Source organism: Podarcis bocagei (assembly GCF_964188305.1).
Source record: "Podarcis bocagei genome assembly, chromosome: 6".
NCBI lineage: Eukaryota > Metazoa > Chordata > Lepidosauria > Squamata > Lacertidae > Podarcis > Podarcis bocagei.
This window is the reverse complement of record NC_138130.1, coordinates 55,988,301-56,014,461: the sequence shown is the minus strand read 5'-3', so window position 1 is coordinate 56,014,461 and position 26,161 is coordinate 55,988,301. Positions and strand designations below refer to the sequence as shown.

The 26,161-nt window shown below is 39.1% G+C and overlaps 1 protein-coding gene and 1 long non-coding RNA gene across 8 annotated transcripts in view; one reads left to right on the top strand and one right to left on the bottom strand.

Annotated features, from left to right (window-relative positions):
• The window catches only part of LOC308589949, a 74,696-nt gene extending 61,423 nt beyond the window's left edge, over positions 1 to 13,273 (top strand). For both annotated transcript variants that reach the window (XR_014009569.1, XR_014009570.1), the window contains 2 exons: positions 10,013 to 10,136; positions 12,572 to 13,273. This is a non-coding gene — a long non-coding RNA (uncharacterized lncRNA). The remainder of the gene's footprint in view (positions 1 to 10,012; positions 10,137 to 12,571) is intronic.
• GRIK1 (glutamate ionotropic receptor kainate type subunit 1) overlaps positions 1 to 26,161 on the bottom strand; it is a 154,609-nt gene that overhangs the window by 49,028 nt on the left and 79,420 nt on the right. For all 6 annotated transcript variants that reach the window (XM_081199527.1, XM_081199526.1, XM_081199530.1 and 3 more), the window contains exons 2-7: positions 19,367 to 19,534; positions 14,999 to 15,256; positions 11,576 to 11,757; positions 6,301 to 6,354; positions 4,546 to 4,719; positions 1,959 to 2,102 (exon numbers count right to left, since the gene is read on the bottom strand). In XM_081199527.1, coding sequence (XP_081055653.1) covers positions 1,959 to 2,102; positions 4,546 to 4,719; positions 6,301 to 6,354; positions 11,576 to 11,757; positions 14,999 to 15,256; positions 19,367 to 19,534 — 980 coding nt within the window. The remainder of the gene's footprint in view (positions 1 to 1,958; positions 2,103 to 4,545; positions 4,720 to 6,300; positions 6,355 to 11,575; positions 11,758 to 14,998; positions 15,257 to 19,366; positions 19,535 to 26,161) is intronic.

Sequence of the window (26,161 nt, the reverse complement as noted above, 5' to 3'; positions counted from 1 at the left end):
TACAGCGCCACCCGGTCCCCTTCTTTTCTATTAGCTCTTAAGAAATTCTCAGTCCCCTACAAATGTATTGCAGTTTTGTCTTTTAAGAAATGCCTTGAAATTGAATCACAGATCTCTCACATAATGTGTAGCTGCCCCTTATGCTACCTTTCCAAAGGTTTCAGAATAGCTCAGTGTTCACACATATGCACTATACAGTATAATTTTATTCTTCTTACTTTTAGATATTTGGGCTTTATGTCTAATTTTCTCAGATTGCAAGTTTCCCTGCTGATCTAGTTGCTCTTTAAAGGGATTTGTTGCTTGGATTGTTATTGTTTTAAGAACTTCATTAGTTGCTCTGAGAGGCGGTTGCCTGAAGTAGTGAGACATAAATCCTCTTAATAAATAAATACATATGTACACACTGCAGCAAAAATAGGAAGGCATAGATAAGCTCTGGCATTATCTATTACACCCTACAGTTTGAAAGCAATTACTGCTGTGGAAATAGCGCAGCATAGTGGTGTGCTGCAGTTTTCAATCCATCATGGTGATTGTCATTTTTCTCTTTTGCTAAGTACAAAAAGAACACACTTCAAAAGATAAGAAGCTTGAGCCTTTTGAGTTAATGTTTTATAGACCATAAAATAAATTATCTGTGAAACTACCAGTAATTAGGTCAGATCTCATGTGCCATGCAGAATCAAGCTGTACACAATAAATGTGAATTGTACAATAAAGTCACATATCAGACCATGAACTACATTTACTGAGAAGCTGTGTTGCTTTGGGGCATAACATAATTAAGGCATTCTATGAAAACTGCTTAAGCAATGACACAGTCTGGTTGGAAATGTTTCACAAATGTTTTGATAAACTTTCCCACAACCTCATTATTATTGATATGCTAGATACTGTGGTAAATTAATGTGAAGGCTAGTGAGGAATTGGGTTTGGAGTGTAAATCTGGGTTAAGATGATTGAATAGATGTTGTGAAACATATACCGTATTTGTATATGGAGTAGGATTAGCTGGGTTTCTAAAAACAGAAAAATGTGTAGAAATTCAGGCATTAGCTCTGTTTGGACATCACAATCAGCTAATGTTTCTTGTGACAGGAACAAGCATAAGAGAGATTCGACTCATACAAGAGAACAGGAGAATGAAAGCTTTCACTTGGAATTACAATAAAAAAATTCCTTCCAGTAGCACCTTAAAGACCAACTAAGTTAGTTCTTGGTATGAGCTTTCGTGTGCATGCATACTTCTTCAGATACTTGGAATTACAGTTAACCATAATTTAGTGTTGTGAGCACATGCTAACATGAAATTACTCTGAAGCTTCATAAGCCATTGTTTGAAGTTGGCTTGTTTCAACAAAGCACAGTACTCATCAGATCTGAATATACAGTTGTGTAAGTCTATTATTGTATAGAAATTGTATGCTTGAAATAATCAAAATATCACACAAATTAACTTCTAGGAATTGATGTTTAAAAAGAGACAAATTTGATACTCACATTTCAATATTTATGTTCTTTGGTGCTAGCATCAAACATTTTAACTGAAAATGATTACGGTATATTTTGGTTTCCCCAAGCTCTGTGTGCTGATACAGGCTTACAAAAATGAAAATCACCCCCGAACTCCCAGTGGAAAGTTTACTAGAAACCTTAAACTAATAGTTCAAATGCAGAGGGCAGGGGTGATCTTTGCTTTTAATGGCCCTTCAAAAGTTACATCAGGTTTGCTTTGTACCAAATTGTAGGCTGAAGTTTTAAATACTGTACCAGGAATTTCCTTCACTAAAGAGGATATGTGAATATTCTGCTGTTAGCTAAGCACTAGAAATGACACCAAGCATTGTGTAGTAGAGAGAGACACCAAGCATTGTGTGGTAGAGAGAGTTTCTAGTGTATTAAACAGCAATAGAGAAAAAGGCTATTCTGAATTCCAGCAAATGGTCCATGCTTACCTCTTTTATCAGGTTCATAAATCTGGGTCCAAAACGCCACGGCTTATGTCTGTGACACTGCAGGGAGCTGACAGTCATTTGGGAGGCACGCTGGGAAGCCACTGCAACCATGTAAACAGCATCATACACCAGAGCTGCTTCTGTCTGTATGTGGGAAAATAGAAAACACTTTTAAGACAACATGTTTCCCCTTCATTCATCCAAAATATGAGCCCTATGTCTAAGGCTTGTAGTACTCTCATCAATTACAGTAGTGCCTCGCAAGACGAAAATAATCCGTTCCGTGAGTCTCTTCGTCTAGCGGTTTTTTCGTCTTGCGAAGCAACCCTATTAGCTGCTTAGCGGATTAGCGGCTATTAAAGGCTTAGCGGCTAAAAGGCTATTAGCGGCTTAGAAAAAGGGGGGGAGTGGGGAAAAATTGGAACACTCGCAAGACGAAAACGTCTTGCGAAGCAAGCCCATAGGGAAATTCGTCTTGCGAAGCAGCTCAAAAACGGAAAACCCTTTTGTCTAGCGGGTTTTCCGTCTTGCGAGGCATTCGTCTTGTGGGGCACCACTGTATCTGTGATTATGTAAGAGTAATGTCTAATTTTAGACATTAGTTTTCGGAACCAGCAAAACTTCTTTGGATCAGGCCCTTAGTGAGCAATTATACATTTAAACGACAGAGGTTTGTTGAGTCTATAAGACCAATGGATAGAGTTAAAGACTCATCTGTTTAATGAGACATATTATTATTTATTATAAAACTTCACACACTGCAAATATTTTGGGAAATTAATAGATTAATTCTATGCTTCATTGACCTACTTACACTACTTATAAATACTAGATAGTTTAGCAATCAAATGTGATCTGAATTTACTAACAGTTCTTAATATAGTACAGATCTGTGATCATTGTTGGTGTACAAATTAGGATTGGCATAAAATCAATAGCTTTGTTTGAGAATAAATTTAAAGTCTTAACTTGTTGTGAGCAGTGCTTCCCATATAATCTTTCAGATCTAGGACCTGGCTTTAACCACAAATTACAAATGGGAGCCAGTTTTAAATTGTTTACCTATAATAACCATCATAAAAACCTAAGATGACCCCTCCTGGATCAGACCGAAGGCTCATCTACTCCTGTTCTCATAGTAGCCAACCATATGTTTTTGGGAAGCCTGCAAGCCAGACCTGAGTACAACAGCACTCTCCCCACATTCGGCTCCTAGAAACAGTTATTCAGAGGCACACTGCCTCTGCAAGTGGATATTAAACCTAAGTTGTTATGGCTTTATCCTCCATGAATTGGTTCAATCCTCTTTTAAAGCCATCCAGGTTGGTGGTCATCACTACATCCAGTGGGAGCGAATACAATACAGGTAACTAGCAACTTACACACATTTAACGTGTGCACATTTAGCTGCACACGCCTGACAATTTAAAAAATGAAAAATAAAAAGGGGGCAGTCATCTGGGGAAAAAAGACTTTAGCAATCCCACCTGCCATTAAACCCTATGTGTTTTTAACTATATGGTTTTGGCTTTACAGGGAATCCCTGAAACATAATCCCAGCGTAAGTTGAGAGTTGCCTGTATTTTAACTATGCACTCTTTGTGGAAATACTTCCTTTTGCCTGTTTGAGTATTCTAGTATTGTACTTCACTGGACAACAATGGGCTCTAATATTATAAGAGAGTATTTACTTTCTTCACTTTATAATATTATACACTTCTGTCATGCGCCTTCTTACTCATTTCCCCCCTAAACTAAGAAACCCCAAATGTTGTGTAACCTTTCCTCATAGTGGAGCTGCTCCATCTCCTTGATCATTTTGATTGCCCTTTTCTGAACCTTTTCCAGCTCTAGAATATCCTTTCGGAAGTGAAGCAACCAGAACTGTACACAGCATTCCGACTGTGCTTCTACAATGCATTTGTGTAACAGCTTTATGATATTGGCAGTTTTATTTTCAGTCCCTTTCCTAATGATTGCTAGCATTGAATTTGCCTTTTTCACAGCTGTTGCACGCTGAGCTGACATGCGAGCAGAGTCATCCTTCACAGAAGATGTAGCTTGTCACTGTACATGAGGAAAAGAGCTACACCTGCTGAAATTTCCAACAGTCAAAGGCACAAACTTACTATTTATTGGGTTGGATGATCTTCAGGGTCCCTTCCAACTCTACATTTCTATGATTTATTAACAATCCTTATTTTGCTACCCAGTAACAATTCTCTAGGTGGCATAGAATGCTAGATTTGCTAAGGCTCCAGTTCTATACACACACGTGCCTTTGAGTAAGCCTCATTGTATTTAGTGGGGCTTATTCTGAGTAGACATGCATAGGATTGTACTGTAAAAGACAACTATAAACCTGAAATAAATCACCACCACCACCACAGCATAAAACCTCCAGCAGAAGAGATGAAAAGCAGTATAGCAAATCTTTTAAGCAACACCAGGTTTTCAACAGACATTAAAATAAAAAAATAGTCTTCATCAAGCAGCTGAAAGACCACAGAGCAGACCCCATTTTCTGCCAACATTGTGGACAGAAAATGGACCTTGTGGATATAGTAGACAGTGCTCTTTCACTTACAGTCATCATGCCATCTAGGAGACCCGTCTCTGGCTTGGGTGGTGCCTGTAGTCGTTCCATTGACCACTTCTCAATAACTGATGACACTTGTGGATTGTCAATGTTGAGTAAGCGAAATCCAGTCATATTGACTCCACTGTATCTGTAGGGTTCCAGGTCTAGTGCAAACAAATCCTAAATCATCAAGGTTTCATTTTGGGGAAAAATAAAGGAATAGATTGTATTAATGATAAAAGGCACCATCCTATATATTGAGTCAAGCCAGTAGCCTAGTAGTGCCAACCTAGAGTAGCAATGGGTTTCAAAGCCATGGCTCATGAACCAAGGAATTGTTTTTTTCCTAGCCTTGTACTGTTTTTCCTTGATCCCAAGCTCACCAAAAATGGCATTCATTATAAAATCTGAATAGCTTTGATCTGAGTAGGATTTATTTTCCCCACCTTGACTTTAAGCTCACCAGACTCCAAGCTCACCAGAAATGACATTCATTATAATATCTGAATAACTTTGAGCACAGTAGGATTTATAACATATCTCATGTTTGATTTGTTGGAACATAAAACATTAGATGCTCACAACATTATTTTATAAGCAAGTTTCAGTGCAGTACCTGGTATTGATTTATATTATCCCAGTAATAATGTTACAGCTATTACAAATGAAAAGAAAAGAAAGAAAAGCTTGAAAAATTGACTGGTCAATGTTAAGCAAACTTTCCAGCCCTGAGAATGAAAAAAGCTTACAGCAGTGTGATGGACAACACAGTTTTAGTACTTATGAGCACCATATTTCTGCTGCCTTGCCAGCTTTGGTAACATGCAGTCACTGTGTCTGATACTGTATATGTTTCAAGCTGGTGAAGAAGTAGTTCTGTGTGCATTAGAAGTTTGCAAAGCAGGGATATAATGGAGGCCTTAAGTGATATTATTTTTGTGACACATTTCATAAGCAATGTCATGGACCCCCCAAAAAGTGTGAGACACTTGTCAGGATTTGTTTCAAGGAAAAGTATTGTTGATGCTGATATCAACAGTCTTGCGAAGAAACATTGTCAATCTCTGGCAGGATTTCAGTCCCACTATTAAAACTTCACAATGTTTACAATACCGCAATTGTTTCTTTAAATTATAGGATACAAAGCAAAAGCTTGATAGTCTTTCCTATGGAAGGAAAGATTCCATGAGCTAAAACGTGTTTAATTGGCTTTAAGCAACAACAAAGTGTCTCACAAGGGATGACAAATTAGTTTCCTTTCTATATACCTCCTATGTCTTGTAGAACACAGCTAGAAATGTGACACCTTAAGTATCTTTTATTTAGGAATATTTTTGCCTAGCCTTCATCACATAGCAGTACTAGGATGGAGTAGCATGACTCTAGCACATTAACATTTCCACTAACATAGAGAAGCACTGTAATGAGTTAAATAAGATGCCCTAATTTTGAATAGTCTAGATTTGGTTCTCTCCATTCCCCCCCCCCCCATTTCCTTAGATATGGTTTTGAAGTATGGATTCACAGGCATACAATTCTATTTTCCCCTATGCAGCACAGAGAAATGAGACTGGGGTGGAAATAGGTTTGGTGAGTGTGACAGATATACTAGGCCACCTCTATTGCAAGATGGCTTTGCTATCAACAGTAATACAGTTAAGAAGCACTTTTCATCTATAATGGTTGACACACAGATCATAGGGGATGAAGGTCTTTAGCTACTACTGCTGTAATGGATACAAATTTATCAAAATGTCTTACCAGGGTTGTAAAAAAGTAGTGATAGTATTCAGTCATCATTCCCATGGAGAGGATCTGTTGAGAAAGCAGATTGGGAAGGAGATAAGCCAGAGAGAGAAGCACAACACAAATAATAAGCAATCTACACGAGAAATTATGAGCATATTTGTATGGCAGGTGACTGCAGGGCTTATATTGCTTTTGCAGATCTACAGAATAGCATGGTGCTGTATGTGGTGCTGAGGGATAATAGCCTCATATCTAGATTGCGCCTTATCTTACTTTCCTTACCTGTATGCTAGTTTAAAAAATGGAAATGGGAAAGTGAGGTTTCATTTTTCAGGGAATGGGTTTGGGACAAGATTTCAAACTCTGGAGTGGAGAATTGTCAGATAAAACATATTTGATACATTTGTGCGGGTACGTTTTTGGTTTGTACATAATCAGCAGCATAGAAATCAGCACTAGTGAATGAAGGAATAGTGGTATGCTTTGTTTTTAACACATGTTGCTGCTTTCCCACTGTAAGGTTGTACTCCCTGTCCATAGCCCCCAATTCTCCTTCTGAGGGGAGAGCTATGGGGAAAGCAGACACACATACTCTGGAACACTGGATGAACCAGTACCTCCCCCCCTTCAACAACAGCAAAACTCTTTCATGCATTGTCATTTTTATTGAGCATATTTATTCGATCATGGAACTCAAGGCAGCATGCACGGGGCTTCCCAAAGGGCCCTCCCTATAGACCAGGCTTCCTTGACCTCAGCTCTCCAGATGTTTTTGGCCTACAACTCCCATGATCCCTAGCTAGCAGGACCAGTGGTCAGGGATGATGGGAATTGCAGCCTCAAAACAGCTGGGGGGCCAAGGTTGAGCCTGCTCTAGACACTGATCAGCCCCAGGCCCCCAGGCATGCTTAGCTATAAAATGGAGGCGTCATATGCCTTCAGACCATGCACTAGCCAGTCAAAGTCTTACCAAATTGTGATTATGAATATCGTAATATTCTGATTTAGAATGAGAATATCAACAACAACAACACAATGGTAACTGCTCCATTACACCTGAGGAAGCCAAGACTTGGAAGCAGCTTATAATGTCCTTGTCTCTACTTGGGGAGTGGGAAGGGTATGGTAGAAACAAGCTTCATCAAGGTGATAATGCTTGATTTGTGAAACAGAGTCAGTTCCAAGCTACAGAGTAGCAGATAACAGCTGCTGTTGTATTCAAGTGCTCCCCGTATAGTATGAACTCATATTGCTATCCTGGGGTGGCCTCCTTCTGCGTACAAGCTTTTAGTGTAAATGTACAGCAATAAATTTGACAGAGTAGCCAAAGAAATTGTTCTTTAAATGGTGAATGCCTATGGAGAATTGATTGCTGGAAGGAGCCACAAAAAAGCTAAAAGAATGATTAGGCATAGCTTTCAAGGCTTAATATGTTTCAGATCTATGTAACTTAAAGGAAACTCTCTGTGGGAGGTACAACTTTCCCTGAGAATGAAAATAACACCTTTAGCGGTCACACACTCATAGCCACATCCTGACTCAACAGCACAGCTAGCAAGCTAGAACCTCAAGAAAGTGGTTGGTTTTGCTGTACACACCACCACCTCTTCTCTCAGGTCAAAGATGATTGCTAACCTCTGCATCCTTCCATTCTCTCTGGCAGGCTTCCTTCAACCCCCCTTTTTATGCCTTTCCTCCAAATCCAGAAAAGTTGTCAGCAGAATACAGAATAAAAGTCTTGAGGCTGATAAATTAACTGGAAAATGCAGGTGTCTGACTCCCACTAACTTTGAAACTCAGATCAAAAGACACAAGCTTAGCATGCTTAGATGGTTCAGTTTTCATCACTAGTAAATTCTTTCCGTAGAATTTTTTGGTTCAAAGAATTTAAGAATATCACAGACTGAGCAGAGTTATAAGATCTGTTGACTGAACAGCTTGGTGATATCTGTTGGTATAGATACCACCAGCCAATTTTCTCCAGATCATAGAGGTTACAAACTCCATCAAAGAAGTATTAGATATGAATTCAGTGTTGTCCGGGGCTTTACTTAATAACATGAAATCATATCTCCATTACAGATAGGATTCAAGCAAAATATCATCTCTCCCTCAGCTAAACACACACACACACACACACACACACACACACACACACACACACCCAAAAACAACCATCCATAATATTCTGCTGTATGACGTATAAAGGCTTCAGATTTCCAGGCTATAATCATACTGAAAATGGAATTTTCTCTCTGCAGTTTATCCTTGGGGGAAATTCAAGCAGCTATACTTATAATTACTTACTGCTTTTCCTTGCTGTTTGAATATGACAAGGGTAGTTATTCTTTGGTCACAATATGTCACATCAGACAGAAGTGGCCATATTAGCCCTTGACTAGAAAAACTGAATAGAAAATTAAACTTTCTCAGGTGAAGAAAGAAATAATATCCTGAGGAGAGAAAGCAGTGGTGGGAGGAGGTGGTTTGAGATTTTGCTTTTGTTGTGCACTTACCATGAAGGAAAATTTAAACTGGCTTGTATATGCAATAAAATAAATAAATAAATAAATAAATAAATAAATAAATAAATCTGACAACATGTTGTGTTTCCATAATACTAGAGGAGGTAGGAATACTGTTATTAACCTTTTTAATCTTCCACCTCTGGGCAACCCAGCTACCCTCCAGACTTCTCATTGCCTCACTGGGACATCAGCTTCTTACCTAATCACCTATGATCAAAAAGCTTCTCGGGTTTCCCCCAGCTCTGACAGCTTCCCAGAAAGATACAGCAGTGGTATCCCTCATGAACCCTAAACCCTAAACAAAGAATAATCTCCATAGAGTTGATTCCCCAGATAAGCACAGGTTCTAATCTATACTTGATTCATCTAATCCCACTCTGCTTTGTTGATTGCATGATCTTCATCACCCAAAAACGCCTCCAGTACTCTCTATCCTGGGAGAAACTGCTTGATACTGGGAAGCAGAGGTGGGGGGGGGTAAGGTGGAAATGGGATTTGCTGAGCTCAGGTGATGCTAAACAGGGATCAGCAAACTTTTTCAGCTGTGGGCCGCCATCTCTCAGACCATGTGGTGGGCTGGACTATATTTTGAAGAAAAAATAATGAACGAATTCCTATGCCCCACAAATAACCCAGAGATGCATTTTAAATAAAAGCACATACACTACTCATGTAAAAACACCAGGCAGGCCCCACAAATAACCCAGAGATGCATTTTAAATAAAAGGACACATTATACTCGTGTAAAAACACGCTGATTCCTGGACCGTCCGCAGGCCGGATTAAGAAGGCGATTGGGCCTTATCTGGCCCCCGGGCCTTAGGTTGCCTACCCCTGTGCTAATAGTTCTCATGACTCTACCCTTTATGAAGGCTATGCTAAACATGAGATCCCCCTCAACTTTTGAGGCAGAAGAAAGGTGGTCTCAAAGATACATCAGAAGTCTCACTGTGAATTGATGAAAGGAAGATATTACCTCTGTGGGCCTTCTCAGTAGTGGCGCCCACCCTGTGGAACACCCTCAGATGTCAAGGAAATAAACAACTATCTGACTTTTAGAAGACATCTGAAGGCAGCCCTGCTTAGGGAAGTTTTTAATGTTTGAAGTTTTATTCTGTTTTTAATGTTCTTTTGAAAGCCGCCCAGAGTGGCTGGGGTAGAAATAATAAATTATTATAAATTATTATATGTGACAGGGAGAAGAATTTTCATGTCGTGATAAAAAGACATCCTTGAAGAAAGAATAGTGGACCAGGGTTTGTTGAAAGAATATACTTATGTGAAACTGTAATGCTGCAATCCTACACAAATTTCAAAGAGGTAAGCCCTGTTGAGCACAGTGGGAATAATTTCTTAGAATTTTTTTTTTTACAGTTTTCATGTACAAGAAACATCTAATTATCTGCATTCCACAATTGTGTAAAACTCCAATATTCGGATGTCTATCCAGATATGGGGTTTCTATCTCAATTTTTTTTTGCAAAAGTCTGCCTCTGATATACCCCCAGCTCTTTGAAGAGCTCATAACTGTGTATACAGCCTATGCATGAACAAGTGGTGTGCATGCACACAGGCAGCAGACAAAGAGATGTGTTTGGGCATGAAATGCCAATCCAAGGCCTCACATGTATGTGTTGTTTAGTTGTGTCTGACTCTTTGTGACCCCAAGGACCAGAGAACACTAGGCACTCCTGTCTTCTACTGCCTCCCGCAGTTTAGTCAAGCTCATGTTAATAGCTTCGAGAACACTATCCAACCATCTCGTCCTCTGTCATGCCCTCCATCTTTCCCAACATCAGGGTCTTTTCCAGGGAGTCTTCTCTTCTCATGAGGTGGTTTATTGGAGCCTCAGCTTTAGGATCTGTTGTTCCAGTGAGCACTCAGGACTGATTTCCTTAAGAATGGATAGGTTTGATCTTCTTGCAGTCCATGGGACTCTCAAGAGTCTCCTTCAGCACCATAATTCAAAAACATCAATCCACACATATGTAGGCTTTGCTAATCTTAATTTGAGCAGGAATTGTGCGCATTCTACTCATAGAAGGCCCAATCATTCATTCTTCCTCGAATAATCACATTATCACAGGATCCTGGTGGGCAGGGGTGCCAACTTGAATAAAATATGGGGGGGGGGTGATTGGCAATGCCCATGAACAGTGCACCAACAAGTGCACTGTGCTGGGCTTATAAATTTTAGGAGGGAAGTTCCTGCTCCTAACCTCTGGTGGCTGCAACATAATTACATTCACATACACATAGTCAGGTATACACATTTGCACTTCAGCCTACCATGCATGCTATTCCTGCAGAATGTATCTCAGCACAATAGCAGATCAGGCGCTAAAGAGCTTTACAGCCTGATTTTCTTGGTTGGGATCCTAACCCAGAACTACTATATGGGAGAGCTAAGGAAACTCTCAGTTTAGAGAGCTTACCCTCAGCTGCTGGTTCTGACTTCTACGCACGTACAGGACATCATTAAAAGCTGCAAGAGCCTCTCCAGGCACAGGGTAGGTAACCTTTGAAATCTTCCACATGTTCACAGCCTTTAAATCGGCTTTTGAGAGATGTTCACACAGGTTTTGCTTGTCCAAAAGGGGCTCAAAGAGAATCCCACTGTTGAAAAATAGCTGCTCAACACAGTGATAATGAGTCAAAATCTAATCCACCTGAATGCGGTTTTATTGCTTCCCAGAAGCTGAAAAGCAGATGGCATGATAACTTTGATAGAAACAAATGGGCATTTTCTTCCTTCTTACCTGTTTAAGGATTTCTGCTGCTGTTTCATGTGAGCAATCAAATATCACATAGAACTCTTTGCCCTTCTTCATCTCCTTGAGTAAAGGCCGGGCATCTTTATTCCCAGAGGGCAACTGCCGGATTTTGATTTTAATGTTGTATCTAGAAGGGGCTTTGATGAGTTCTTGCAGGCGAATTAGACCTGGAAAATGACACCCAATCATTCAAATAGCTGCTCTGTGCAATGAATCTTCACTGTCATTTAGACTCAACATTTAATTTCACCATTCTGCAATATATTTCAAATTTACTCCATATAAAAGCTTAATGTGTTAGCATATCATTTATCAGATCTTTCACTGGTGAAGCTTAAGGAGTTTCTTGTTGCTTTATGGGCACCTTCACCCAGGAAAAAAACACACCCTGAAAATCTATTTAGAAACTTATTGGCACATAATTGTTTACTTATTAAAATTATACCACACCCTCCTCCCAAAAGAGCACAGGGCCTCTTTCTCTGAGCCTCAGATCACAATATCCTTTAATATTAATCAAGTCACACTCTGAAAACCTAGCATTTAATTTACATTAAAGATCAGTAAGCAATGAAATAATAAAGAAAGTGCAATGAAAGGCCTGCCCCTTCTGTTTTGTGGATCACATGTTTAGTGAAAGTGGATTGCTGTGACTCTTGGCACTATGCAAGCATTTTGTGGTCAACTTCTATGTGGTTAGAGAACCAGCCAGGAATCCAAAGACAGGTCCAGTTTAGCAAGGTGTTGAGATGAATGCTGGTCTGATATTTCAGCCAACATTTAATTTGCACCCTCCCATCAATGGTCAAATGGAAACTGGGGAGGGTTGTGTTCTCTGTCTGTTTTCTGTTTCCTTGAGTCAGCATTGTGAAATGGTGGAGTGGAATATCTGTTTGATTTTAACTTCTTGTCTTTCCCAGCTTTAAACTTCTCTGTCACATTGTTGGAGGGCTATAAAATGATTCTCTTTGCTCCATGTAGTTTATCAGCCCAGCTGTGTTTGCTGGAGTTACTGGACACTCCAGAGAAGGCTGGCAAACTTCAAAAAGCCATTTAAAGCATTGTTCAGATGGGAGACATGTGACCATGGTGGCCAACTTCAAGACTCAGACAAAAATGGAACCAGGAGGAGTTGGGGAGAGGCAATTCCCCCCCCCCCAAAGTTAGCCATGTGCCCAAAACTAGAGTAGCTGGTGTAGGAATGCAGTGGCTGTTGCTAGCTGGGCCTAAGGGAGAAACAAGAGGGCATAGAAACAGAAGTGGTTGCAAAAATATCCATTCTAGAAAACCCATTGAAACAAATGGATACTCAGTAGTGTGGAATAATCAATCATATATAACCAACATACTCTAATTAATGCATGAAGGGGTTAAGACCATAGAGTAAGCTGTCCTGCCAGGCTTAGTTAGGTCACTCTTCTCAACTTGGGAATAAGGCTTATCTAGCCTTTGCCCTTCCCATTCCACCATGTGACCCTTACCAGTAAGGAGTTCTAAGATGGTTGATCCAGCTTAGCTGTGTGGCTTAAGCAAGTCTCCTTTATGTTTCTATACAAATAATTTAGAAACAGCCACCTTTTATAACCTACTTTTTATTGCTTGTGTTTTCTAACTGCTTTATGGGAAAACACATGAATCTGACCTTTGAAGAGTTTGTAAATAAACCTTTTTTAACTTAACAAATGTGTGGTCTCTTTCTATGCTAAGGGAAGAGGGTAATTTAGGAAGCAACTTAGAAGAGGATATTTTAAAGGTCTAACAACCTACACTTTACTTTGCTGCATATTTTGTGATTTTAACTCTCTGTTGGGGTTCTCTCACTAAGAGTACTTGCCCCAAACCTGGAAATTCTCCCTTTATTTGCATATCTTTATCTTTAACCAAATCAACAAGTAGCAATGTGTAGAACTGAATAGCAAAGGGATGCCTAGGGTATCACTATCCAGAGCCCTGAAGGTCAGCAGACAGAACACACCTGCCAGTTTCCTAAGCCTTCATCTCTCTTGAAAATAGAGCTATCTTTCAACCTGTCCTGAGTTGAATAATTTGGCCATGGTTGACAAAAACAATCACTGTCCTGTAATGCAGAAATCAGTGGGGTGGGGGTGCAGGATGCTGGATTCCATTGACTTGAGTCAAGTGTATTGCACAATCCTATAATTATTCAAAAGTAAGCCCAACTTGATTCAGACATACTTCCTAGAAAGGGTGCTTACAAATATATTCCAAATCTGTTTATAGCCAAATATGGGTGGAGGATCAGGCTGCAAATATTTAAAATACACTAGGTTGCTGTCTGTTGAGGTCAATAGGTAAATAATCCTCTGCTTTAAAAAAAGACATTCAAGAGTTTCTTTAGTATATTGCAGCCTCTGTCCAGTTATGTACAAAATTTGTTTACTCATTCATACACATAAACACACCCTTATGATGTTCTCCAATGAAGCCAAAGGATAATGGGGCTGTTTAGAAAAAGATATTGAATTAAAACAGGAATCGCCTAAAAGCCCTTTTGACAAATGGTAATTTTGAAAATGAATCATCAGCCTGCCAGCACATTTGATTTACTTCCTGTGCAAACCTACTTAGCATCTCTGGCATTAGAAGTGCACTAATAGAATGCAAGCTGAAGTATAAAGCAGCATAAAGTATCACCCTATTTCCTCTGATGTGAAGTGGTGATTGCTATGCTGCGAGCTATTGGCTTTAGCTCAAGGCCTCACATTGCATGAGGAAAATTGACTTTTTTCCTTGGTAGACTGATTCTCTCCTTTCAGTTTTTAAGCATCCACAAACCAATACAGAATATGAACCATTATGATTATTCAAGTGGAAATTGTAGTAGCACGATACAAAGCATAGTTTGGCTGCTAAAAGCGAGGCCTCAAACTGCAACATTCAGGTTCACAGGCTTCCTGAAAGGACTTTTTATACAGTTGATGAGCTAGCAGAGGGAAGCTGGCTGTAAATCCACAGCTCAGCAGTATTAAGCAGCAAAGAACCCGGTTCAGTCACTGTGACACAAGTTACATTAACAGAGAAAAATGGGGCTTCAGGCACAATAATTTCAGGTGTAATTTCCGTTTACTGATAAGAACTCTTTGGCTCAAAATGATCCCTTTGTCATATTCTGTCCTGTGGCAGCAAAAGTCCGCATAATAGCTACCGGTGAGTTTTAAGGAAATGGAATTGATTAAGGAAAATGTCTGATCCACAATTGATGTTCAGAAAACACGTGGTCATCTATATATATACGGTACTTGCATTCGTGTGCAGTGGCAAGAAAATATTCCACAAAGGAAAAGTAGAGAAAATCGAGAAAATATATACATTTGGTCTCTTTTTTGATATAAAGTTGATAAATAATAATAAACAACAGTGTGTTTTAAAAAGTGTTGTGATGCCTACCTGTACTGTCTTCGTATACTACAGTTATTATCTTCCAATTGTAATATAGCACCAAATCCAATACTGCTCTGCTGATGGCTGCATAGTCTGGGTAGAGGTTGATGTAAAAGGAATCTTTGTTATCCACCGTAGGATGTTTCCATCGGGTCTGTATATGTGGAACTTCAAGTGCATTGCAGATAGATTGTACCGCACTGACTGATGAGCTGTGAGATGGTCCAAAGAGGGCAGCTACCCCAAGAGCAAGCTGGTCACATGCTGTATGAGAGAGGGATAATGAAAAGACCAGTTATGCAGTAGGACCATTTTACGCTTTTGCTCCTTTGTCTAACTGAATAGGTGGAATTGCTGAATTTGGGGGGAAATGAGTTCAAAATTGGGGGGGGGGAGCAAGGGCCAGCTCATCAAAACTTTATACCATCATTGTTTTCAACTACACAGATGGGATACAGCCTATTACAAAACCCCAAGAAATTCAAATAAAAATAATGCAAGGGTTTCACTTCATTACTTTTAAACAGGGCTGACTTCAAATCCCTCAGTCACGATTGTGAGACATTCAGGAGCCCTGAGCTGTTCTAGTAATGTATTCACCCAATGAAAGTCTTATGAATTATGATGCATGGCACAGTGACCATAGATACATTTCATTGCAATAGGCACAGCAAGGATTTCCAAGCTACCTGACAAATTGCTATCCAAGGGTGTTATAGTTTGTTAATTTCAAGGCAAACACTCATAGAGGATAAAGGGTACTATTATTCATGGTGACACTTTATGTTGTGAGATGTACTCATTTTATGTGGACCTTCGAGGAAAGCAAAGATGGAACTAGAGATTTGCACATTACACTAATATTTGTCATGCATTGAATCATTTTTTAAAAGCCAACATTCTGTTGGTTTGCAAGCCCCCTCCATAGAGGCTGGCCCCTCTCACTGTCCTCGGAGCTTGCTTACCAGTTACCTCCTCTGGCTGACATCCAGACAGACCAGGGAGATTTTGATAGGCGACATTTTCCCAAGCGTGGGTAAAATGCACAACCCCTCTCTCCTGCTTCCGCAGGGGAAAGAAAATAAGTCAGAAATCTATTTGCATGATGTTTATTTCTGACATTACAGCACTAGAGAAAAACACGCCCTTTCAGTTCAGTTCTTCTAGCAAGTCTGACAAACTTCCTGAACATGCGCAAATGGAAGGTTTCAGATTACACTCTTCACAGAGACTTATCCAGCCTGTGAACGTCCTGGGAAATTCTTCTTTCCCACAGATAGGCGCATCATTTGATGTCAACAATCTGTGTGTCTGCAGCGGTGATGTTTCCATATACTGACACATTCTAGTAAAGTGAAATCAAAATAACATTTTACATGTTGATCTCGTCCGAGTCCCTGATAAAATGCAAATTATTTTATACGAAAGACTGGAGTCATTTTAATATCCTTGAAACAGCATGTATGATTCATGCTTAAATTTGCTGCTTTCATGTTAAATTATAATTTATTGAGGAACAAATCAGAGAAATTCCTTACTGATATTTAAAATTCCTTTAAATATCTATATGCTGATTTCAACAACTTCAATCCTTAAAAAAGTCACAACTTTGGTTTACCCTTTGGTTGGCCCTCACAGCCTTTTACTTCATCAGATCTGACCCTCTTTGTAAAAAGTTTGGACACCACTGGATTGCATTAAGACACTTAAAGGTATTGCTGATGAATACCACTGAGCATCTAAGGAAGTGGTGTGCAGAGTCAGAGCCAAAGTGGACCCATCACTCTTTTTCTCTCAAATCCTCTATTCCTCTGCTTCTGCTGCTGCAGGAGGGACAGAGCATTCTTGCAAGAGGCCTGAATGGATCACTTACAAATTGCTTTTGAAATTAGGCTGAGAGCCACATGAAATTAGACTGAGGGCTACATGTGGGCGGAAAGGTGCAGTTTGCCCACTGTTTTATTTTAAAGGTAGTCAGAAGAAGCACTTAAGAGCCATCTGACCAATGAAAATGAAACTATCCCAAAAGTGTCCTTTTCTGAAAGCTATGAGCCTGTTCTGGCTTTGAAACTGGGACAAAAGCAGATGTTCTGAACGGTTCTACATTCATACAGTGAAGAACTTTGCACAGCCAGCCTTGCCATTAGAAATTGGAAGAGGCAGTTGATTTGGGATGTCATGCTTTATTGTTGTATGCTTAGCCAAAGGAGAGGTACTTTGGGGATTCATCAGGTACCAAAATAACTTGGTCAGCGTTCGGGACTACACATCTTGACTCTGCCTGGGGTACCTCCATTTGCGGTTTTGTCTGAGACAGAAAAATGTCCTACGTAGCATCTAGTAAAAGACTGTGTGCATGTGTGTGTCACCATGCACTCAACTGCAACTCTAATCACAACTATCACATCTATATAAAGCTACCTGAAGTGACTTGAATGGCAGTAAACAATGACTGCATTTCAACCTGGATACGTCCTTCATCTACTTGCATCAAGTCAACCCATATTCTCAGCTTGCCAATGTAGTAATATGGATTTTATCACCTCAGGCAACTGGTCAACAATGAGAATCTAACTAAGAGGTGAAAGCAAACAGGGTTGATTATCATCTACTATGGAAAAGTTGTCAGAGAAATTGATGGTATGACCTTAGTCCCATTATGTTATGTTTTAAACTTTTAATATAGTTGTTGTTATTATTTGTTTAGTGGCCTCAGTTTACATATGCTACCTTCCACAATATAATTTGCAAAAGTGAGGTCCCCACAAGAAGAGTACACTAAATTTAGAGAAGGTAAAGGCAGGTGGAAGAGGAGAGAGAAGGTAACAAGGGATGTGGGATACGACTGTCTGATTATGAAGTATTCATACTTTATTCCACAGGGATTAGAATTTTTTAAGCAATTTATTAAATTGTTCCTCAGGATGCCAGACAAGCAAGCATTTAATCCATTTATCTTTCTCTAAAGAAACAAGGCATGTCTGACACCATCTAATCTACATGCAGACCAGAAGTCTTGCCTCATCAAAAAGCCCACTTGGGACTGTTGATTTTTCTTAGGCACAACTAGTCATTCACCTCTTAGAGGCCTTCTTGACATATATCATATAAATGGTAATTTATCTCATGGTCCTTTGAAATAAAGACCTGTACATTTTCTGATGGAACCACATGTGGCATCAGAGTCATGAATTACTAAGAAAGGATTCAGAATGCGCTCTGCAAATGTATTCACTACATAACGGACTTCAGTTTCTGAGAATCAAATAGGTTTACTAGCAAATAAGTTTATGAAACCGTCTACCATGCTGCTGCTGCTCACATAAACTTATTACAACCTTGAAATCCAACAGTGATTTCCGGCAATATTTTCATAAACCTGATTAAGGTAGCTTTTAGGCAGGAAATTTTATTCAGCTAAGGGATCTTTTACTTCTATTTTCTTTAACCATGTTTTAAATAACTTTTTATTTTAATTGTTCCTTAGAAGTTTCAGTGGGGCAGACAACTATTTATTCTGTTACAATTGATGTATTGCTTTTTTACCATGCATGTTACCTTGGAAGAATTTTTATTCAGAAGAGTAGGATAAGTTTTCAATAAATAAATAAATGCTCAAAAATGCAGATACAAATGTTCCATTTTAACATTCTGTGGGGCTTTCCTCTATCAATTTTTAATTTAAAAGGTTATTGTTTAGAAAAGCTTTCTGCTTTCAAGGTTATACCATTACAGGCTGACTTGATTGACGTAGACTTTTGTGATTCAAGTAGACTGTGGTCTAGGGGCATTTTGTCAATACTCCTATATGGTCAGGGCTTAATTAAAAATATTTTACAAAAATTCACACTCAGAGACACAGGCAGAACAAATGCAAGGATAGTAACAAGTCTGCTCTCTCAAAATATTGATAGTATGTCTGTGGTGCACATCAATACACACAACCCTTTACAAATGCTTGAAGATTAAATACTGAAATACTATATGTCCCATACTGTAGAAAGGCTGCTCATTTATAAGCAGGGAAGAGAGAAAATGTTTGATTTTCTGTCGCATACTATTACTATCACAGAGCTAAATATTAGAAAGAAGATCAGCTCAGCATGGCTCTCTAGATATTTCAATATCGCAAGCAATTACAGCCATTTCAAATCTTATACAAAACAAAGAATCAGATAATTATGCAGTAAAGGCCTAGATTGTGGTTGAAGAAATATGCTGGCCTGGGTGTGTTGTCACAGATTATACTGAAAAAAACCCAACCTATTTGACATTTATTAGCTAAATTTAGCTGCAATAAACTGACTACAAGGAAAGACAGAAATTTTTAGAGGCAATGTGGGCACAACATTTGAGAGTCACTTAGAAAGTTACCTCGTCTTGAAGCTTCAAAACTATCAAAAAGGTTAATTCTCTGGATGTCATAGGTTAATGTGGTATTAGGCATCAGTGTTCTGTTTCTGTTAATGTTGGTGACTGCAAATTTGAAAGCTAACTCTTCCACGTTGACAGGTTCATTTTCCACAGTTTCAAATATCCCGCCTGTGAAAATAAAGAGACAAAAAAATAAGCTTTAGTCATGTTTTAGCTTGTCTTAGCATGTCATTACATACAACACCAATCTAAATGAAAATAAGGAATGTCCATTTCAGAACAAGGAATAGAGAAAAAAAGATCGGTGGAGAGAGCAATTTTATTTCTTGTAGCACCTTGGTATATTGGTATTCAGCTGATGGCTTGACCATCAGTTGGTCAACACAAGAGGATAATGAGAAGGTAAACCGGTTTGAGGTTTTTTTAAAAAAACCAATCAAATGGTATATAAATAAATGAAGAAGTAAATTTTGATTTCAATCAACCACAGGGTAGTTATGGTTTGTTGAAATAAGCCAACTTCATAAACCATGGTTGGAACAACAAACCAGAGTTTAGATGAACCAGTTTTTCAGGTTCAGATTACATGTGTCCAGAGAAGGGCAACAAAGATAGTGAGTGGCCTTCCGCCTATGGTAAGCGTGATGTCTGAACCAGGCCTCTATCTTTCAGCCTTTATTGAGATAACAGCATGAAGGAGTAAATCACTACATAAAGATTGTAAGTGTATAGTATACAATAACATAACACATATTTTTAAAATTTGAGGTCCAGTTTAAGTGGCACCTGTCATTACTTCAATAAATATCTCTCATGCCCCAGCTGTATGTGAACATGTACTGTAGATAATGCCCCTTAGATTATATCAATCTCATGGCCAAATTCTGTGGAAATGTGGGGCTTGAGAAATGCATAATAAACAGCATATTTTGAGGCAAGTTCTTTAAGCAGCCACATCTAGCTCTTGATTTGCATGTATAATTTACTCATTTACTGCTATCCACTAGAGAATACTTTGAATTTTGCAGTCACTTATTTCCCCATGTGAAATTCACAATTCACATATTGCTTAATATTTCCCAGTCAACAAAATATAATCTGCTAATGTGCTGCAAGGGCTCTTTTGCTTTTTATATGTCGCCGGTATAGAGTAGCATAGTCATTATCTGACAATCAGGAAATGGAAATACACAGTAGAATTACAACCTGCTTTACATTTTAACTCAGCAGTCACAATGTTAATAGTTCTTAGAAGAAAATAAGATTGAAATGTCATACACTTTTTAAGCAAGTAACATTAGGTTTACCATTTAAATAACATGTAATTTTATAGATGATCACATCTTAAACAATTTTATTATGTATCCCTTTATATTACAGCTGCCTCACAATTCTTTATCCCATAATTCTTTTAGATAATGAATAATGGCATTATCAACCAGTCTACTGGTCCCTTGGTTCACTCTACTTAGCATTCCCCAATAGTACTTCGTTTGGATTATAGTACCAACTACTGAGCTACATGCTGAAATTAATGTCAGTCAGCTCTGTCCGTCATATTTTTCTCTTATCAGGACTCCTGTAATCTCTGGAAGATTTATATCTATAAGTTCCCTCCAGCCATCAAGAAACATCTGACAGTTCCTTTGTCAGTTTGAACATGAACCAAATAACTTTCATTGCTACTATTTGTCACCGTCCCCTCACTCACTGAGTTGGCATCCACCTTTTGGGTTTGCAGAATCCTGTTTTTCCTATAAATGCAAAATTATTGCACTTCAGCCAGTTATTTTCCTGCACAAGCTTGATAATAAAGAATGGTGTTACAAAAAGGGTCACCGCCTTGCTTGTGATATAGGACTGCCTAAGAGACAATCCATGTAATTTATGAACAAGACAGTAGATATCCTGTTAGATACCCTGGACACACAGAAAGGAAAGAGCCAGGCCTGCATCTTTTCCTTTCTAGTAATCAGTTAGCCTTGAGACACAGCAGCCTAGCATGGTTGAGATTGCAATCAAATAAGGCTCCTTAATCAACTCCAGGTTTCTAATTCAGTATAGTTTATTAGTCCTGCAATCCTAAATTCTTTAGGAGGAAACACCAACAGTCAAAGGGTGCATTGGATCTCCCAATCTGAGGTCAGGGAGAGAGAGCTCCAACTTTGGAAAGGGAGATCAAGTGTCATTTTCCCTCCCATCTCTGACTTGTACAACCACCTCTGTGGCTGTTACCCTACTAGTATTGAACTCTGACCTGGTAGGACCAAAAGGGGTGTGTGCTGGGAAAAGATATGAAGACCCGGTGACTTTCCAATCATCTGATACTCCTCCAAACCCAGAAACTTGAGGATCGCCTCTCTCCATATGAATCTACCCAAATCCTGCAATCATCATGCAGGCCGTTCTTCATGTGTCTCCTCCACAAAAGGTCTGGAGGGTGGCTACATGAGAACGGGCCTACATGTGTTTTTTAAAAAACACATCCACATGATGCCCTTCAGTAGTTCCACAGGTGGGTAACATGGGGTGTACATTGTATCCCCCCCCATTACCACATTATCCATGGCTCAACATTGTCTGGACACAAAAAGAACGTGTACATACAGGGTACATCAGATCCACTTTAATTTGCTGGATGTACACAGCCTCGTTATTCAATGAAACTAAAGGAAGCCTCCAGACTAACGATTGGAAAGTTCCTCAGCTGTAAGATCAGTCATTACTTACGCTTAGCTTGTGCCATCTTTGTTCATGCCAATATTTAGTCCCTTTAACACCATAAAGTTAAATCACTTCCCTGATTCTGCTGCTTTTGCTTTGGCATTGATTTTCCACCCACCCCCCACCGCATGATCTAAATGTGCAAACTATTTATGAGATTATTAGTTCTCCAGTGGTTCGTCTTTGAAAATAAAACACTGAATACACTTTATGAGCTTTCCTGTAGAAGGAATCATGACATATATGCAAGTAACAAATTATTCATCTGTTTCAATATTTATTCAATGCCTCACAAGCTTGTGAATCATAATCTCTAGACTGACGGTGAAATGGAAGATTAAAGTTGCAGCCTTGATGGAGAACCCATAAAATGTCAGATGCTGTATATAGGTAAACATAATTAGTGTATCTTAGAAATTAACTGCCTGGAAAGAGCTACAAGGAAGAAACTCAATATAAAAAAGATAATGAAATAAATCATTAAAAATGCTAGGAAAGTCTGCGCATGGAAGTCAGTGTTGATCTTTGGACAAATGTGCAGTTTATAGTACGTATACATACGAAGATCTGAGTGGAAGGTCTTTAAAGGTAAAGCCTATAATTTCCCAATTCATTTGTTTGATGTAAAATTACAGGTCCATTCTATTACAGGCTTTGCAGCCTAATAAAGGCCTGGAACATTCAGATTAACAGCCACATCCTACGTATGTTTACTTAAGAGTCTCACTGAACTGAATGATGCATACTTTGTTGTAAACGTGCCAAGAACTCCGTCCTGAAGCAATCAAATGATTATTTCAAAATGGATTGGCTAGAGCATTCCTGTGGGATTAAAGACACTAGCATATCCTTTACTCTTCCCAAAACTCTCATAAATTCATGGGAAGAATGTGATATTTAATCCTTTAAGCAGGGGAAGGGAACCTTTACATGCTGCTGGACTAAAAGTACCACCAACCAATGGCCACGATGGCTGGTATTGATGGAGTCCAACAACATCTGAAGGGCCACAGATTCCTTGCCTCTGTTTTAAATGGCACAATAGAAGTGTAGAAAGCTGCTTCATACCAGTGCAGACTAGTTGTCCATCTTGCGCAGGATGTCAGGCCGAGAAACTTTTGCATAACTGTTACCTGATCTTTTTACCTGGAGATGCCAAGGGTTGACTCTGGGATCTTCTGCATGCAAAGAATGCATTCTAATACTGAGCTAAACTCATTCCCACACATACTATGGCAAATGAGCACTTTGGAGTGACGTGTGCTATGGATATATTCCCAAATCTTCCTCTAATTCTGCCCTGATTCTACATGGGCATGATTATGAATCCATTTTGAGTGCTGTATGCTGTATGCAGTTCTGGTTACCCAGCTCAAAAAGGATAGTGTAGAGCTCAAAAGTACAGAAAAGAGCAGCCAGAATGATGAAGGTTTTGGGCATTTTCCCTTACAAGGAAGGCTCAAATGGTTGAGGCATTTAGTTTAGAGGGAAGTATGACAAGAGGGCTAATCTACACTTCCATTTGTCCCATGATTTCTTCCGTTTGTCCCATGATTTCTAGGCATGGGTCCAAAACATTTTTCTTTAGTCCCACCATTTTCTCTGACAAAACTTGCTGTTTATTGCTGAATCAGAACAAACGTCAATCTGCCGAAAACCCAGTTGACATTTGCTTTGTTTCAGCAATAAACAGCAGGTTTTCTCGGAGAAAGAGGCAAGATAAAAGACAAACCTCTTGGAGCCATGCCTAGGATTCATGGGACAAATGGGAGGATGAATGAGCATATATACAGAATAAGGAATAATAATACATTTGAATTTTTGGCATAAGATAAGCTCCATTGTCCTCTTTCTCTGAATCCTTCCTTACTACTGTTGACATCTGATTGCACATGTAGAAAAGTATTAAAGAATGAACTAACATCAGATGGATGTTTCAGGTGACTGGACTAAGATGTAGTTACTAAAATCATTATTTCAAAATGCAGTCATGTCATACATCTTGTGTATGCTCTGACCTTGATCTGTCTACAGTAAGTGTCTAGTAAATAAGTCACACTAGAGAACATAAATGCATATACCAAGTAGCAACAGTTTTTGAGACAAAGACAATAACTGATCTGATATTTTACCAAATGTGTTATACTTTGCATGTAAGTGCTCTCAGTTCTATACCTAACATAAATGAACTCCAGTTAAAAGTTAGCAAGGCTGCAAAAAACTTTTGCCTGGTACTTTTGAAGGCTGTTGCAAGTCAGTGTAGACAATAGTGGGCTGTATTAGAGGTGGGTAATGTGCGACCCTTTAGATATTGCTAGACTGCCATCTTCACCATTCCTGACCATTGTACAAGCTAGCTGGGGCTGATGGTTTAAAGCAGGGACTGGGAACCTATGGCTTTCTGGGTGTTGCTAGACTACAGCTCCCATCATTCCTGACCATTGGTTATGCTGGCTGGGGCTTATGGGACTTGTAGTCCAGGAAAATCTGGAGGCACACAGATTTCCCACCCCAGGTTTAATGGCATCTTTTTGCTTCCATTGGAAACTATGTACCACACCACTGTTTTCATTTCAACATAGATTCAAACCAGGACAAGAGAGTTATTTCATTATTTTCATAAATAACTAAAGAATAATTGTGAAATACCCCTTATTTAACAGTGTATCTTTAAATACAGTGCACTTTTAGAAACAAGAAATAAGTATGAACAAAAAGTAGCTATAAACAAAGTAAATAAAATGCAGTGGCTAGAATGAAGACCAGAAGGGAATTCACTTTTAAATGCCTTATGGACAAAGTATGGGTAGACTCTTCTCTGAGCTAATATTACTGACTTTTTCTCTGGAATTATTATACAATTATGTATAGTAAAGTTCTGTTTGTGCAGTTATGAATTAATTAAGGCCATGTAAAGAACTCACACATAGATATTAAAATCACCATATTCTCACACTCTTAGATGAGAATGAGGCTGGAAGGTTATTAGATATTTCCGGCAACCATTTGCACTTCAGTCAGATTAATTGCATAGGTACAGAAATACCTTTGGACATTACAGCCGGAGACATTGTCACAGCATATTAACATTAACCCCATGATCAAATTAATATTTCAACCTTATGTGTTCCTGCCGTAACTCCTGGGGAAGCAGAATCACAGAGCTGAGAAAATCTTGAAGGTGAGCTAAGACAGGATGTTCTAGATGCAAACCTTTCTAACAAATTAGGCTACATCAATTAAAAATATGGATCTGGGTGTTCAAATCAGTGGCAGTAGAGAAGGCATCAAGGAATCATGCTTCCTATATCACAGATGTAACTTCCTGTTCCCTCCCCACTTCCACTCCCTCTTTCTCTTCCTTTGACCAGCATTGGATGCAGACATGCCTTCACTTGCTCCAGTTTTAGGCACAATATTATGCCTACATACAGTGGTGCCTTGGGTTACATACGCTTCAGGTTACAGACTCCGCTAACCCAGAAATAGTACCTCGGGTTAAGAACTTTGCTTCAGGATGAGAACAGAAATCGTGTGGCAGCGGCACAGCAGCAGCAGCAGCAGCAGCAGCAGCGGGAAGCCCCATTAGCTAAAGTGGTGCTTCAGGTTAAGAACAGTTTCAGATTAAGAACAGACCTCCAGAATGAATTAAGTTCTTAACCCAAGGTACCACTGTAGTTTTTACTGCTGCCACTGCTGTGAACCAAGACGTAAATCTTACTTCTAAACTTACTTTACAAATTTTTGTCCGATTCTTTTTTAAGCAGGGTAAGAAGGGGGCAGCCAGTTTACTTCATAGTTGAGATTGCTCAAAACAAGTTTTTACAGCCTAATTCCTATGCTTTTAATGTTGTTTCAAACTGTTCAACCCACATATGTGGGTACCTGGAGGGATAAACTGCAATTAATATATCCTTTCCTACCCAATGAATATATCCCCTCCTACCCATTAAAACTCATCTCACACTTTTAGTGTGGATACCCACGTTGCTACCTCAGATGGAGATGCTCTGGGTGGATGACTGTATTCCTGGAGGGATGCTTCACAGGCTAGCTAACTATACGGTTGTC